Source organism: Anabrus simplex, chromosome 1 (assembly GCF_040414725.1).
Source record: "Anabrus simplex isolate iqAnaSimp1 chromosome 1, ASM4041472v1, whole genome shotgun sequence".
Classification (NCBI taxonomy): domain Eukaryota; kingdom Metazoa; phylum Arthropoda; class Insecta; order Orthoptera; family Tettigoniidae; genus Anabrus; species Anabrus simplex.
The window spans coordinates 1,554,136,623-1,554,154,380 of record NC_090265.1 but is presented as its reverse complement, the minus strand read 5'-3'; the positions used below and the strand labels follow the sequence as shown (position 1 = coordinate 1,554,154,380).

The 17,758-nt window shown below is 37.5% G+C and overlaps 1 protein-coding gene across 1 annotated transcript in view; it reads left to right on the top strand.

Moving 5' to 3' along the window:
- LOC136880344 (ubiquitin carboxyl-terminal hydrolase 50) overlaps nt 1-17,758 on the top strand; it is a 199,804-nt gene that overhangs the window by 58,201 nt on the left and 123,845 nt on the right. The window contains exon 7 of the mRNA XM_068229180.1: nt 5,952-6,146. Coding sequence (XP_068085281.1) covers nt 5,986-6,146 — 161 coding nt within the window. The 5' untranslated portion in view covers nt 5,952-5,985. The remainder of the gene's footprint in view (nt 1-5,951; nt 6,147-17,758) is intronic.

The window sequence follows — 17,758 nt, the reverse complement described above, 5'->3', positions numbered from 1 at the left end:
TCAATGGAAAATGACGCATGGAGTGGTGGGACCCCAATCTGGCAGATGCGAGTCGTCGAGGCTCTGTGTGGGAACTCTCAGTACATTGTAGGGTCTCCAGTACATGTTCGAAGATGGCAGGTGCCAAAGTTATGGGATCCCGCAATGCTTGGTGCACCATACAATAGTCCCCCCTTGGGTTGGTGTTTCTTGGTTGACTAAAAACCTGCATGGCGTGACTGGGTGCCCTCGTGTACCACTGAGTCCAACATCAGGCCATTGCAACATCTGAATGGCCCACATGCCTGGCGATTGCACGACATGATCAACCAGCCTCGTACAGTCCTACAATGCAGACTCTGTCAAATGCTGTCAGTTGGTGGATAGGCTGTCTCTAACATGTCTGTGAGACATCGTGGGTGCTTCCCACTGTACGCTGTATGTAGTCCTCTCTGCATGTCTGACTCACAGCAGTTGACTAGTAACAACTCATCAACAACAGGATGGTGTTCTACACATTACAGGTCCTTGTGAATCTAATCATTTACTCACACATCAATGGGTATGCATGTATACCAAAATAGGATAATATTGGATCACTCCTTCTGGGTGCTTAACATTTTTTTTTGTCAGTAGAACAGCTCTTATTCAGAATCTAGTTAGTGGAGGACATTCTCACAGTTGTCATAAATTAGGTGAAGGGAAATGTCCTTCAGATAACATACTGCCAAGGCTAATGAAGAGACACTTAATCAGAAAAGTACTGCCTAAAAACAAAAGCTCTAAGCCACAGAGATGTGTCGTGAGCACTAAGCATGGAAGAAAGAAGACTTCATATATTGCTGCCAGGAGGGTGACATAAGCCTCTGCAATGGGAAGTATTTCAAGCTGTATCACACCATAATAATGTTACTGGCTTTACATCACACTAACTACTTTTATGGTTTTCGGAGACACCAAGGTGCCAGAATTTAGTCCCGCAGGAGTTATTTTACGTGCCAGTAAATCTACCGACACAAGGCTGACATATTTGAGCACCTTCAAATACCCCCGGCCTGAGCCGGTATCGAACCTGCAAAGTTGGGGTCAGAAGGCCAGTGCTTCAACCATCTGAGCCACTCAGTCCAGCTGTATCCCCAACCAAACTGAATTACTAATGTAAGACAATGTTTATTTCTACTAAGCGTGGTGAGATCTGATGTATAGGAGAGGGAATTAGAGTGCATGCATGCAGCAGGTCAAGCACCAGACTGTGAAAAACACCTCAGATTACATGGCCTTTTTCTCATAAACTGATTGTCACAGTATCCTGTGGTTTGTGTTAAGTTACTCTTTGAGTTACTGCCTCCAACATTACCTTGCAACATTTCCGAGGCAATAACCAATACTAGTTTTCATTGCCTCCTGAAAAAATCATTGCAAAATAAAATGCTGCTATCATTCTATCTAAAATGTAAAAGGTCTCCTTCGCATTGCTATAAGCAATAAAATAATACAAAATGACTGATTGTAAACTGTGTTCTGTTGAGAAATTGCTATAAATGTTTGAAAATCATCTGAGCTATTTTGTAGCAACAGTGAATTTTTAGAAAGACCACCACACTTTCGTAACTCTCGCACCTGAATCACCTCCATCCACTGGGTAGTGCGGCACATAAATGGCCTCCATCGCTGAGGGGTTAACTGCTTTGTACTCAAGATGGGTCTAGTGTTGATCTTACATTAGCCATATTGTTCTTCTTGTAAATTGCCCTTCCACCTTCCTTCTCATTCTCTTCTCTAGTACCCTTTCAAATATATTTGCTACCTGATGTACAATGTGATTGCTAGATAATTATTGCACATGTACCTGTCCATGTTCTTAAATATAGTTACATAATATTGCTTCTTTACCCCAGTCATTTGGTACAAATTTGTATTTCTTAATACATCTAAATAACCTGTACAGCCATTGTAAGCCAATGGGTCCTGCTGCTTTTATAATTTTGTCATTTTGTCACACTCCATCCATTCCTGCTGCTTTTCCAACTTTCATTTGTTTGACAGCAGTTTCCGCCTCTTGCACTGTGATTTTCTCGGTTTCTGTCTCCACACACACACACTCAACCTCTATCATCTCACATTAAGGAATTCATCTAAGTAATATTTTCATCCTTTCCTTATCTCCTCTGGTTGTGTTATTACCTCTTTTTTTCCCCCTTTCACCTGCTTTGTATTGACTCTTTCTCTTCCTTCTTACAAGTCCATATAACATCCCTTTTACTGTTATGCATATCCTCTTCCAACTCTCATGTAAATCCTACCCAGCTTTTCTTCTATTCTTCACTTTCTTGCACCTTCTTTTAATTTCCTGATACTTTCTTTTACTTTTTCCATTCCATAGTTGCCATGCTTCTCATTTTTCACTGCTTCCTTTGCCCTCTCATTCCACCATTGGATTTCTTTATCTTTCACTCTTTCAGCCACTCTGCCAGAGGTATTCCCTGAACAGGTTAAAAATGCCCTCTTGAACAAGTCCCGTTCCACTTGCACACTCTCTACTTCAGTTGATATTGTTCTCTGCAATTGCTATCACCATTATTTAACAGATATCAATATCATTGAGCTGTTATTTCTGTGCAGCACCACAGTTTTGGGGAAGTTCTCAATGATGCAAAGACAAAGTGGAGATCACTATATTTTCATTAATTTCTGTATTTAACTGCAATAATCAATGGCTATACCAAATGCAATGCTCTTCCAACGTACTTCCCTATACACATCCCCCCCCCCCCCCCAACACACAACCGGCAAACTCATCATGTGTCCCATCTGCACCTAACCTTACAACAATGTTCTATCTTCCACCATCTCCCTACTCTTGGTAACTCGCTACCCGATATTGACATATTCACACCTTTCGCATCCTTCAAACACAAAATTAAGAGATTCCTTTGAAGTCCTCTCCAGGTTTCCATTTTCTTCCGTCCTTCCAACCCATGACCTTTCTTCTTGCTAACTCTGTAACTGACCCTTGCTAGCTATTGATGCCATTCTTGTTTCATTGTTATTGTTGTTAATTTACTGTTGCTACTTAATATTGTTGTTTATACTGATCGTTACCTTATTAAAATTATTTAAATTTATTATATTATTAGTGTAAAATGACCCTCCATTGGCTGAATGTAATAATTAACCCACCACTGGTCGACATAAATGGAGTCATTCCATCGATCGGCATGTGAGTACAGCGCTCCCCCCCCCCCCCTTTTTTTCTTACATTTTTCAGTATGATTTTTGCCATAATTTTACTTAGTTTCATGTTAACAGGTTTGGGATAATGTAGTGAGGTGATAATTTAATGTGAACTTTATAAAATATTATATTATACAATGATTTCTTCTTACAAACAAGGAAACATACCACTTATCTCTAAAATATTACATATTACATAAAAGATTACATAAATAAGAAAATTTAAAAAAATTACATATACTAATATAAAATAACTGTCACTCTAACACACACATTTCCAACCCTGACTCTACACTGGGCACATTACAAGGCTGAACTAGAGGCCAGAACTACCCTGAAGTCTCATTCTCCATCTTTCTCTTGGCTTGGTGGCAAAGCGTTATAGTGTGTTCACCGCAGATTGGCACCTCACATTTTCCACACCTTGATGTAGTTTTGCAGTTTTTTCATTTAGGGCAGAAGGCACATTTCATCCTATCTCTGGTCTAAACTCGCTGCGGAGTTGTTTGTTCTCATTCAAGTCCAAGGTATTTCTGTATGCTGATCCGTAAATCGGCATGAATGCCATGTGCTGACGCCCTTGCAGTCGTATGGGGCTTCGTAAGCTCCATTGCCAAACTTTTCAGGAACTTCCTCCGGGTCATTTGTTCCATGGTGTTGCACCTAAAAATGACCTGGGCATTAATGCCACCAGTGTCAAGCATAGTGAAGAAGATATGGAGTGGCCATCTGTAGCACACTTTGGCAACAGTATATAGCGATTTTGTTTCATCTACCACATCTACACCTCCTTTCGTGATATTTTAGAGGGTGTTAATGCAAGATTTTGTCAAGTCACCTGATGTTTCATCAATTTCATCCAAGTCATACATACTCGAGAATAAAAGTACATTTCTTGACTTTTTGGGTGCAGTCCTCACCGAAGGCAAATAATTTAGAGTGAACTGATCTTCATTTAATGTCATAGAATTCAGGCAGTATCTCATGATTGTTTTTTCTCAGGGTGGCAACAACAGTTAGATTTTGATCTCTAACTAGTTCATTCAATAGGTCCACTGACAAACCCCAATTATCCATTGTCACATTCCTCTCCGAATTCATGATGGGTTGTACCGGTCTCTTTACAGTGCTTGCTGGCTTTGTTTCCATAAAATATGGCCCACCTGTATGTTGGCCTACATAAGCCTCCATCTTTGATGTGTAGTACATTCTTGCGTCAACCATTGCAAATATCTTCAACCCGTACTTAGCAGGCTTTTTGGGCATGAACAGTCTGAATGAACATTTGCCATGCAATGACTGTAGCATTTCGTCTATAGTCACATACTCCCCTACACTATAGTATTCTTTACAGCGTGCAGCAAATCCCTCAAAAATACTTCTAATAGGTATAAGTTTATCCATGGTCTTTTATGTTTCTGTAGTTGTTACATCATCGAACCTGAGGGCTCTGAGAAGCATCAGAAACTTCCTGTACATCATAGAAAGTTAAAAAATGTAGGTGCAGTTCCATCTGTAGCCCATAAATCTTCTACATACTGATGAGAAGATTTTAGTACACCAGCGATGAATAACAAGCCTATGACAGCCCTGTTTTCCACAGTGTTCATCTCCACATCATCACTATCTTGGAAGTAGTGTAATTTCATACTTCATAGACGTACATTTGTAAAATTGATTATTTCTTCAATTACAGGATCAGGAAAAAATAGACTCCAGGTATCGTAAATAGTAGAAGCATTTTTTGCTATGGACTTCACCCCTGGCAGATGGATCACAATGTTTCTGACTCTTCTCTTCCTGTGCTGCGATGACGGATGAATATTCCATACAGTAATATTGTCTTTCCCTACATACTGAGGACCGGGAATATTTGCAATTATGGAAGCATTAGGGGCAACAGGTTCAGTAGAAATAATGTCATCTCCCGCAGTCTCACTGTTACTGTCATGATCACTATTATAAGAAACATCAATATCAGAATCTTCATTTGCCTGTAATTCTGCAGGTAACTCCACGTTCACTTCGTTATCACTCTCTTCCAACCACTCTCTGATAACATCATCTTTATCCATGGTTAAATTTTACTTTCCACATCAAAATGTGAATCAGTCAGGAAATAAATTATCCAATGTCAATGAAAATTTTAGTTACACTGCCGGCTGACATGTAAGCGCGGAGCTCACTCTCACACCACTGTAGTAAAAATAGTGTCGCAGCTCCAACTGAAGGCCATGCTGCATATTATTGATTTGCCCATCCCACTTCTAACATTATGTTAGGAAACTAAAGGGATGCCCAAAGTGAGCACTTGATTTGTTCATAAAGGAGGAGGATTTAAAACTGGGAGTAAGCGCTGCACTCTCACGTTGACCGATGCTGGGTTAAATAAATATATGAATACTACTTTTCCCATGCATAGAATATCTAGTATACAGTGTGAATTGAGACACATATGTACCATAAATGAATATGGAATGGAGATAATCTGAAGCAGTATTGAAAGTCAAAAGAAAGATCGTTCATAGGGTATAAGAGAAATGTACCATTTGGAAATACCTGTACATAAGAATTAAAAGATTTTTAGCTTTGTATATGGAGTTAATTACTGAGGATGATTATGGAGACTTGCGCAGAAACTCTGGTTGATTATATTTTCATCTGTAAACAGAAGTAGGTACCTCTTCTTTCTTACAAGTTGCTTGCTGTACTTTCTTTCTTATTTTTTCCTGTTTCAGGTTTCCAAATCCAGTAGGGAAAAACATATGTTGGATGAATTCAATAGTCCAATTACTACTACGAATAAAGGAATTTACTGGTAAACTGTTGGAGAATGAAACAAAGCTAGAAGATTCTCCTATAGGACAGAATTTACTCAGTGTTGTTAAACAGTGTGCCTCAGGTTCCACAGCAGAGTTATATAACTCACTTAGGTATTGTATATTGCTAACTATTGAATTTGTTATGGCTTGCTACTTCTGTAGGGTGTATTCTAATGTATTTAATTATCTTTCAGACAATTTCTGAGGAACGAGTAACATAAAATCTGAATTTCATTTCTAACCTACTATACCGAGTAACAGACCTATACATTACATATCTGTGGTAATATATTACACAAAAGTACACAAAATATATGGACATATTACAGCCTAAATGCTATACTGAAATAATACCTATGTAGAAATTAAGAAAAATAATAGTCATATTACTACTAATAACAACAATAACAACACATAAGTGTACAATTAATTTATCATTTAATGTTAAAAACTTGGGGTGAGGATTATTTAATTGGGGAATCACAGCTGTGCATTACTTGCCCCAATTTACTCTTAACACATTGACTTCCTGGATACATAGAAAGAAATGTCCCAGTGGCCAAAGCTTTTTCCGTACTGTTAACGATATTCGAAGTGATATTTCATTTAAGGATTTAATATATGTACTAAATACAATAAAAATTCCTAGCATCCCATGGTACCACCATGGCCGCACAGAAAAGTTCAGTGTATAGTTTTGAGTAGATAGCCAGAGCAGCACAATCTAGCAGTACTAGAAGCTTGCATTGCTTGATAGTACTTATTGTAGCCAACAGACTATGCCACAATTTGTTTATTAGTGCTTGAAACTACAATCCCAAGGCATTCATTGTTCTAAGGTAGGGAGTGTGTGAAATACTTGTGAGATATTTCTATGTTATTACATCAGTTATCATAGAGTTTAGTTATCAAAAATAAAGCCATTTTCTTCACAAACTCGGAGGATAATGACGCTAGTCCTTCAGTCTGAGATGCAGCAATTTTACGAGTAAATCAATGTTTTTTGTGAACATGTATTCCTGTAAACTATTTCCTATTTATTATTTGCCAAATGTTCATTGGTACTTTTGCTATGTTGTTAATGAATGTTGTCAATTTAGAAAATGCAAATATGCTAAATTTTTTGGGTTAAGCGTCAGGTATCAGCTCAGAGAAAATGGTATGGGTGCAAGAATGTGGAAGGAATCAGTGTGGCTTATTGATAAGTAGCAAGGAGCAAAAATAGGAAACCACAGAAAACCCTGACAGTAGGACTCAAACCCACTATCTCCCAAATCCCGAGCTTGCGAGAGCTAACCTGGCACACCAAAGCACATAGCTTCATTCTTGCATACTGCTAATAAAAAGAGGTAGGACTAGTAAAATATAAAAAAAACTATAATTTGGAAACCAAGCATGCCAGGATTTGCTACAAGGCCATAGCAGTACACTAACATAATGAAGTCAACAGCTCAGCAGCCTGCTGGCCTGACAGAGAAAGTCCTGTAACAATACCTGTCAGCAGTACTATGGTGAATAGAAATAGCGAGCGACTCTCTTCCCATTATAGGAATGGAGAAACTAGTGGCTACGATGCAGAGAGATGCCACTGTAGCATAATGATCGCTTTGGATGCATTGTTTATAGGATGTGTGCCTTTTTACTTGTGAATTTTGAGTATATTAATTATATTTGGAAATACAGTGAGTGTGAATAAGCCATCGTGTTTTGTGATGGAATGTTGATCTGGTTGTAAGTCAGATAAATGCAAACATTTCTTCTCACCACCTGAAAATGAGGAGCCATTCTCTAAGTGGACTAGAGCAATCCAAAGAAAATGCATGCTGCTTACACATGCCTAGGATTTGTGAGTGTCACTTTTCAAAAGATACCATCTATATATAGAATAACATATACCGACCGACCGTGGTCGGTTTGTCATACGTAGCGGATCTTTTGGCAGAGTACAGTCATTCATGATCCAAGCGAACACGACAGCCTACAGCTTGCAAATGAAGCATGTTTGAAGGCATTCTACTTTATCAAAAAGTATTTGTTCTATTTTTAAGATAATCATAGCGTTGAATTTATAATTACTGGAAGTTTAAATCTAGGTATAGAAAATAGGGTAGTTCTATTTAAAGAACATATTACCATCATCTCAATAGATATTGATAATCTGGAGAAGTACTGCAGGTTCAACTAAGAGTCCATTAATACCATAAACGAAAGTAAAAACAGAATGTCAATATCTTATATGATTCACAAATTATTTAGCTGTATCATAGCTGTTCAAAAGAACTCAAATATGTCACCAGAAATACTTCTGGGATGATCCGGGACTTAAAAACACATACTATCATGGAAGGGGAATCATCACAAAGAATACCTCCGGCTCATTCTGCATCACAAGAAGCTATGCTGTCAACAATTTATAATTTATAATTTATAACAATTATAAATGCTGCTGACATCATAGCCACTAGTTTCTCCATTCGTATAATGGGAAGAGAGTTGCTCGCTATTTCTATTCACTATAGTACTGCTGACAGGTATTGTTACAGGACTTTCTCTGTCTGTATAATTTGTTAATAACTGTAGGTAGGATATACACTTACCCAGATACCTCGCAACTGTTGTTGACAGCATAGCTTCTTGTGATGCAGAATGAGCCGGAGGTATTCTTTGTGATGATTCCCCTTCCATGATAGTATGTGTTTTTAAGTGCCGGATCATCCCAGAAGTATTTCTGGTGACATATTTGAGTTCTTTTGAACAAACAACACAGGCAACTTCATTTGGCGCTGTCAAGAGGAGGCTGGAAAACAGAGGCTGAGCGTTAATTCGAGGGCAATTTGTGGGAATTTGTAACTATAAAACTATGTGACCCTGAAACCAATATCCTATTTGCCACCTTGACAGTTCTCAACACTCTATTCAAAATGTTGGCATTCACGAATGCATGTCATGCAACAAATGCAGTGGAGTATTTCACGACAGAATGTACGGCTATACTGACTGATACAGTGAGTCGTGTATCATATACTTCAGCCAGTGAGCAATGCACACCAACATCAACATTATCTGATGTATTTTCAGTATGGGCATCTTATGATAGCATACTAGCAGCAAAAAAATGAAGCCATAATGCTGCAGCCGATGCTGCTGTAGAGATACAGCTTACTATATAGAAATAATATGAATCACTACCTTATCAATACACTATTTTATTTACTACCAAACTGGTAAATAGGGTCAATACCGGTTTCGACCCCTAAGGGGTCATCCTCAGTTGACACATATAAATATCTATAAAAACATCACATATAATAGTTAAAGTTTAAAATTGATGTGTCATTAGTATACTGGTAAGTACATATGCATGTATTATGGAATTTATAAGTTTGTTCTATTAGAGCTATTATGTAGATTTTCTGTTTCTTTGTAAACAGTATCAAAAGTATTGTATTGGATGTGGTTCATCCATTTGACAAAATGCTAGTGGATTGAATATGTACATTTGCTGAGAGGTACATGCTATTCTATTTTACAATTTTTGTTTTACATAATATGGGGTAAAATTATTACATTTGCACATATATGGTGATATTAGGTACAATGTAGGGTGTTAAAGATGTACTATTTGAATTTTCAGTATCCTGATTACATTTCATGTAGTGGTTGTAAGGTTTACTGATTCACTTGTTTAGTTCAGTTAAATACATAATGACCTTGTTGGTTTGAATTCTTATGATTAAAATATTGGTATGTAATACCTAGTTAACATGAATCCTTAATATTGATATATAAGTTTGTAGCACCTCTTATTCCCGTTTTCAGTCTTAAAATAGAATTGTGTCTTGACACTTTATTTTGTTAGACATATAAAAGTCTTGTTAAAATAAAACTTTGGGGCTAAAACCGGTATGAAATACCTATTTAAAATACATTAGATAATGGTATTGATATGTGGTGCTATGTGCATATTCAAAAAATCTAAATGAAATATAAATATGAATTGGTGACAGTACTGTAGGTTGTTGTGTTGTAGTTAACGGCTGGTCCATTAAAAATATATAATAGTTAAATAGATCTCAACAGACAGCCATACAGAGCACACGATCCCAACAGCCAACATATATTAATTTACAACACGTCTCCACGATACAACCAACGTACAACCTAATTTAGATATACGACATCCAATATGCACTTCATCTCTTAATGGTGACCTACTCAACCTGTATTCGACACGCGACAAGATGAGAACATTTTCTCAATGATATTCAAGATTTCCAAGTACAACAGCAGTATCCTACAAAATTACCAGTTATTACTATAATATATTATGCAATTTCACTCGTAACGCGTACAGCATGTGATCGATCTTATTCAAGTAAACATATATATTTTTAATGGACCAGCCGTTAACTACAACACAACAACCTACAGTACTGTCACCAATTCATATTTATATTTCATTTAGATTTTTTGAATATGCACATAGCACCACATATCAATACCATTATCTAATGTATTTTAAATAGGTATTTCATACCGGTTTTAGCCCCAAAGTTTTATTTTAACAAGACTTTTATATGTCTAACAAAATAAAGTGTCAAGACACAATTCTATTTTAAGACTGAAAACGGGAATAAGAGGTGCTACAAACTTATATATCAATATTAAGGATTCATGTTAACTAGGTATTACATACCAATATTTTAATCATAAGAATTCAAACCAACAAGGTCATTATGTATTTAACTGAACTAAACAAGTGAATCAGTAAACCTTACAACCACTACATGAAATGTAATCAGGATACTGAAAATTCAAATAGTACATCTTTAACACCCTACATTGTACCTAATATCACCATATATGTGCAAATGTAATAATTTTACCCCATATTATGTAAAACAAAAATTGTAAAATAGAATAGCATGTACCTCTCAGCAAATGTACATATTCAATCCACTAGCATTTTGTCAAATGGATGAACCACATCCAATACAATACTTTTGATACTGTTTACAAAGAAACAGAAAATCTACATAATAGCTCTAATAGAACAAACTTATAAATTCCATAATACATGCATATGTACTTACCAGTATACTAACGACACATCAATTTTAAACTTTAACTATTATATGTGATGTTTTTATAGATATTTATATGTGTCAACTGAGGATGACCCCTTAGGGGTCGAAACCGGTATTGACCCTATTTACCAGTTTGGTAGTAAATAAAATAGTGTATTGATAAGGTGGTGATTCATATTATTTCTATATAGTGATACCAATCAATACGGACATGAAGCTTATAAATAATAAGAGATACAGCTTAACCATGGAGAAGCCTATGTTCAATGTAGAGAGAATTCTTTAGAATACTGGTGCTGCAACGAGAGCTGATATCCCACATTTTGTGTTTTAGCCAAGAAATACCTCTCCATACAGGCTACATCAGTTCCGAGAGAACAAATATTTTCCAAGACTGGTTTCCTTATTAATATACATAGAAATAGGTTGCAGGGAAAGCTGGTAGGCAAATGTATATATTTTAATAAGAATTATGTGGCTGAGAAGGTCTAGTGAATTTGCATAGTGATAAAGAGGCCCCCACTATTATTACACTTATTGAAAATGAAAACCTACAACCTGTTTTCCAGTCATTGACTGGGTCAGGGGTGTATTGAATGAAGCAGCTATAGGCTGTTAGTATGATGGGGTCGCCACTCCCAAAGTGATTTTATGAATGACTGATAGATGCTATGAAATGAGAATGGAGAGTGTTGCTGGAATGAAAGATGACAGGGAAAACCGGAGTACCCAGAGAAAAACCTGCCCCAACTCCGCTTTGTCCAGCACAAATCTCACATGGAGTGACCGGGATTTGAACCATGGTATCCAGCGGTGAGAGGCCGACACGCTGCCGTCTGAGCCACGGAGGCTCTATTACACTTATTATTATTTATTAATTCCAGAGAGCAGTTTGCTTGCACAAAGGTATTGTAAATGTGTGGAGCATATAACATATAATTTCATAATAAGCTCACCGGACAGAAAATTAGTCGCCCTAGTGCTCATGCACAGATGGATCGTTATGCCTGTACAGATAGTGCAGTGAATGAGTCCCGTGCTCACGCACTGCTTCTACGTGAGTATAGGGCAATAGCGATCGGTGAGACATTGAGGTTTCAAGCGGACAGTGTACTTCAGCACGGTTTCTAAAGACTGAGAGGGGGGGGGGGGAAATGGGGCAATTGTGTTCGGCTGTGCTTATGGCCATATGGTGCGTGAAGTTTCTGGAATTGTTGGTGCTTCGCAGCGGACTGTTCAATGTGTCTGCAAGCAGTGGTGTACTACACATGGCCGTGAAACACATCAGAATTGTGGTCAGAAGCAGATCCTGACTGAGAGGGACCAGAGACACGTTTCACAGCTTGTGAATCAAAATCTCTCCCAAAACCAACGGGAATTGCTGCAGTCAGTGAATGAAGGTCCATCCCAACCTGTTAGCGAGAGAACATTGCGACGGGAACTGCATGCAATGAACATTTGGAGTCTGTCACCTTGCAAGAGGCCATTGCTCATACAGGCACATAAAGCTGCACGTCTTCAATGGGTTAGAAATCATCGAACATGGTCAGTAGGTGACTGCCGGAATGTAATTGGATGAATCATGTTTTTTTGCCTGAGTTCCAATGATGCACGTTGTTCAGTGCACCAAAGGCCAAATGAAGTATTTCATCTCGGATGTGTGCCAAGGTCAGGATCAAGCCGAAAGTGAGTCTGTGATGTTTTGGGGGTGTTTTTACTATCATGGATTGGGCCCACTCACTGAGGTGACTATTAACATGAACCAGCATGTTTATTTAAACATTCTGGATGATCAGGTATTGCCTTTCAGTCAACATCTGCATCGTGAGTATGCTATTGATACCCCGATTTTTCCAAGATGATAACAGCAAAGTTCATCAGGCTGGACTGGCTTTATGAACTCTCCCCAACCCTATTACATCTCAGTTGGCCTGCAAAATCACCTGACTTAAACCCTTTTGAAATTCTGTGGGACATTTTGTAACAGCGGGTAAAACACAGACATCAGCATCCCTGCAATTTGGTGGAATTATGCCATCAAATTTTCAATGAGTGACTTAACCAGGATGTGACAACCTGCACAATCTTGTGGACACACTTCCTTCCAAATCCAGGCGGTTATCAAGTCGAGAGGTGGAGTTACATGGTGTTAAATGATGCTTGTGATGATTTCTCCAGGGGTGGCTAATTTTTTGTCCAGTGAGCTTAAGTTAAGGTAATGAGAGAATTGTTTCTATTGAAAGGTGTAATTTACAGTACATGTATTTTAGTGTTGTATTCTAACATAAAGAATATTGGTATCTGGTCTTGTGTGTAACACATTTACATACTACCACCTTTTATCACGTCATTATAATTGTTATTGTTTCCTTCATTGTGTGGCTTTCACTGTGCAGTTCATGATGTATGTTTACGTATTGTTTGCAGTCAAACCTACTGTTTGTGATATGGTCCAAGAACCCAGCCAAGTAAACTAATAAATAATGCTTTCATATGGAATATTCCCCAAGATAAGACTTTTTTTGTTAGTTGCTTTACGTCGCACCGACACAGATAGGCCTTATGGTGATGATGGGACAGGAAAGGGCTAGGAGTGGGAAGGAAGCGGCCGTGGCCTTAATTAAGGTACAGTCCCAGCATTTGCCTGGTGTGAAAATGGGAAACGACTGAAAACCATTTTCAGGGCTGCCGACAGTGGGGTTCGAACCTACTATCTCCCGAATACTGGATACTGGCCGCACTTAAGCGACTGCAGCTATCGAGCTCGGTAAGATAAGACTTAACGTGGTCGTAGTACTCTTATTAAAGTTTACCCAGGAAAGCAGTGATTTATGTCTTAAAAATTTGAATTATAGACATCGTACTAATAACAAATTATGTAATGACTAGAGGCCAGGTATGGTGGTACAGTATTAATAATATTCATGATTTGGTTGTGTTTTATACTGAGCATGGTACGGCATGGCACGGCACTTAGTTTGGTCTTGGTTCTTTATATACACTGTGTGACTTCTGGGTTCGTTGATGCCACAAAATAACATTGTCATAGCTAAATAGGGCATAAACAACAGCATTGTAATAGCAAAAAGAAGGCCGATCTCAAATGTTCATTTGTTTCTTTTTACTGAAACTTTTACACTATCATAGGGTATAGAATTTGTTCGGTTTTGATACTTTATTTTATGTAAATCTAGCATGTACTCACAGCTTCATCCACGTTTGTTAATTCAGCCATTAGATGTTTAAACCATCTATTTAAAAGCAAAGTAAAAAACATTATATTTATTAACACACATTGAATTTCATAAATTGCATAAATATATTATTTTATTTTTAATAATAATGTTACTTTCAGTGCTTAAGATACAAGGTTGGTGAGTGGTACTATTAAGTTTCCTCAAATTTGGAACTAAGATGTATGGTGTGTTTGCCTTTCCAACTCTTGAACAGCACATGTACATTTGACCATGTGAGAAGCACGGTTTCTAAAGACTGAGTCTTACAACTTAAAGCAATTGTCCTTGTGTCTTTTTTTTGTTTTTTTTTGTTGCTATTTTGCTATACGTCACACCGATACAGATTGGTCTTATGGCAACGATGCGATTGGAAAGGCCTAGGAATGGGAAGGAGGTGGCCATGGCCTTAATTAAGGTACAGCCCCAGCATTTGCCTGGTGTGAAAATGGGAATCCATGGAAAACCAACTTCAGGGCTGCCGACAGTGGGATTCAAACCCACTATCTCCCGGATGCAAGCTAACAGCTGCGTGCTTCTAACAACATGGCCAATTCGCCCAGTGATATGGTTTGAATCTGAGGAATGAATACCACTTCGACTGCATCATGTCCAGTCATGATGGTGGCTTTAGTAATATTCGGCATCAGTTTCTTGACTGAGAGTTGTGTGTTCTGTTGCAGAGGGCAGGTTTCATATTTGTGAGAAGGATAATTGCTCCAAGATATTCTAGGGTTCACCAGGTAACTCAAAGTTGTTCGAAAGCTCTGTTATGTTGATAGACTTGTAAATTTGTAGAATATCAGGTAATTTTTGTAGAAGTTGCTTCTTGATGATGTTGACAACATTTCTTGGAGCAAGAACTGTTCTTGAGTGATTGGTGAAATTCTGTTCCCACCTATGGCAAAAATTTCAGATCTCTCCATGTCCTAGACACATACACACAGACAAACATTTCCGGATATCACGGACTGAACGAAAATGGCTTCCTATGCCATGGACTTAAAATGACGCCTTGACTGTGATGTATTCACAAAGATGCACACAAAATTATGTAAGTTCTGTACCCTATTCTATTCACAAATTATATTTACATCTTCTACATACACACACTAATAAGCTGTCATCATGACAAAACACTACACAAAGAATCAGAAGAAGACTGCAACAGATGCATGTCAACTACAAACCCAACAAAACTAATTCATGTACCTGACTTCAAACACTCAGTTAACATGACTTCCACACAAGTCTCATTAAAACAACTTCACTCTCACTTACAAGACTTCTTCTTTATATATGTTGCCTGGCCAGGCTTTTAGAAGAATATGACACACCATATTTTCTCGTAAATTCGAGAGTTTCCAATAGCCTAGTTACAATGTAAGGAACTTTCTTCATATTTCTGGTTGAACATAGCATTGTTCTGGACTTACTACAATGTGTTGCACAATGTTACATTGGATTATACATGGTATATACAGGTAATAATAAATTATATACTATTAATTGTGTGTTCTTACATTAAATAAACTCATATTAATATATACACAGCAGATGTTTCATGACATAACCTCACAAATAATACAATCATGATTATACCAATTAAGGTTCGTACAAAACTACGTAAATAATAATACTAATACTAAATGGATGTAAACACTTCATAGCCATACCTCACAAGTAGTAGTAGTAGTAGTAGTAGTAGTAATAGTAGTAGGACAAACTGGGGCAAATATTCATTTATAGGAAGGGGAGTTAGGGATTGGAATAACTTACCAAGGGAGATGTTCAATAAATTTCCAATTTCTTTGAAATCGTTTAGGAAAAGGCTAGGAAAGCAACAGATAGGGAATCTGCCACCTGGGCGACTGCCCTAAATGCAGATCAGTATTGATTGATTGATGATTGATTGATTGATTGATTGATTGATTGATTGATTGATTGATTGATTGATTGATTGATAAATTATTATTATTATTATTATTATTATTATTATTATTATTATTATTATTATTATTATTATTATTATAATATTAGTCTATTACACTTGCATTAACTGATATATGTGTTACTGTTTCTTATTTATTAATATCTATCTTATGTACTATATGTTTTGTCTGCATAAAATAATAAAATATAAGATTGCTTGTCCTCCTTAGAATTTGCTTTGCATCGCACCGACACAGATAGGTCTTATGGTGATGATGGGATAGCAAAGGAAGCAGCCATGGCCTTAATTAAGGTACAGCCCCAGCATTTGCCTGGTGTGAAAATGAGAAACCACGGAAAACCATATTCTGGGCTGCCGACAGTGGAGTTCGAACCCACTATCTCCCGGATGCAAGCTCACAGCTGCACGTCTCTAACCGCACGGCCAACTCACTCGGCAAAATTTAAGACTGAGTTAGCTGAATGAAAATATGATTCATGTTTTATTACCTATCTTATGCATGTTGCCTAATGACAGTGAATCTATGCGTTTAATCTTGGTGACAGCACAATGGATTGTCATATCCCAACACACGTTTTCTGCTGGTTTTTTGTTCATTACTCACCAATGAAAGTGAAAATTAAAAATCTGGCTTAGAGGTGCATTTGGACCACCTTCCATCTACCTATGTTAAAAATGTCAGATCTCTGCATGTAGTAGATTTGGCTGGGCATCGCACGCATGCGCGCACGTGCACATACACACACACACACACACACAGACAAATACTTCCTTTTATTATATTATTATAGATACTGAGGTACTGCTACTGTGTATTACACATTTTGTAATATTTAGTCACCAGATCTAAATAATAATTCAGAACTCAGGCAACAGGCTTTTGACAAAATTTATTGCCATACACGTTTCCATATGAGAAAGTTATTTCATGCAATAACCACGGATGATATACTATCAAGCTTACACTCATAATTACCGAGATGTCCCATGGATCACAGCACAGGAAAATCTGTCTCTAGATCTGTGACATCAGTCTCTAGTTTCGAGCGAGAGAATTGCCCATCACTACTCAGCAGTATAATGTACTGCTCCAGCAGCCAACATGTTAACAACAGAAATGATGATGATGAATAAGAAAAGCTCTGCACATCAACCTGGTGAAGATGATATAATCACTTCACTGAAAGAAACTTATAAATTTTTCTTTAAAAAATACAAAATTTGAAATTGTGAGGTTCACTGTATTTTTCATGTAAACGAGCTATAACAACCTATATCTGGTGCCAGTTTCAGCTGTTGAAATGTTCTTGTTTTTGCAATATCACTGTAAAACACAGCTTGGCATTGGAATTTTATATACACTGGGTGGTCCACTTGCCCCTTGCAATCTAGTTTCCTGCAACCCGTCGGATTTTCTACGGTTCTGAAAAAATTAATGGTCCCTCTTAC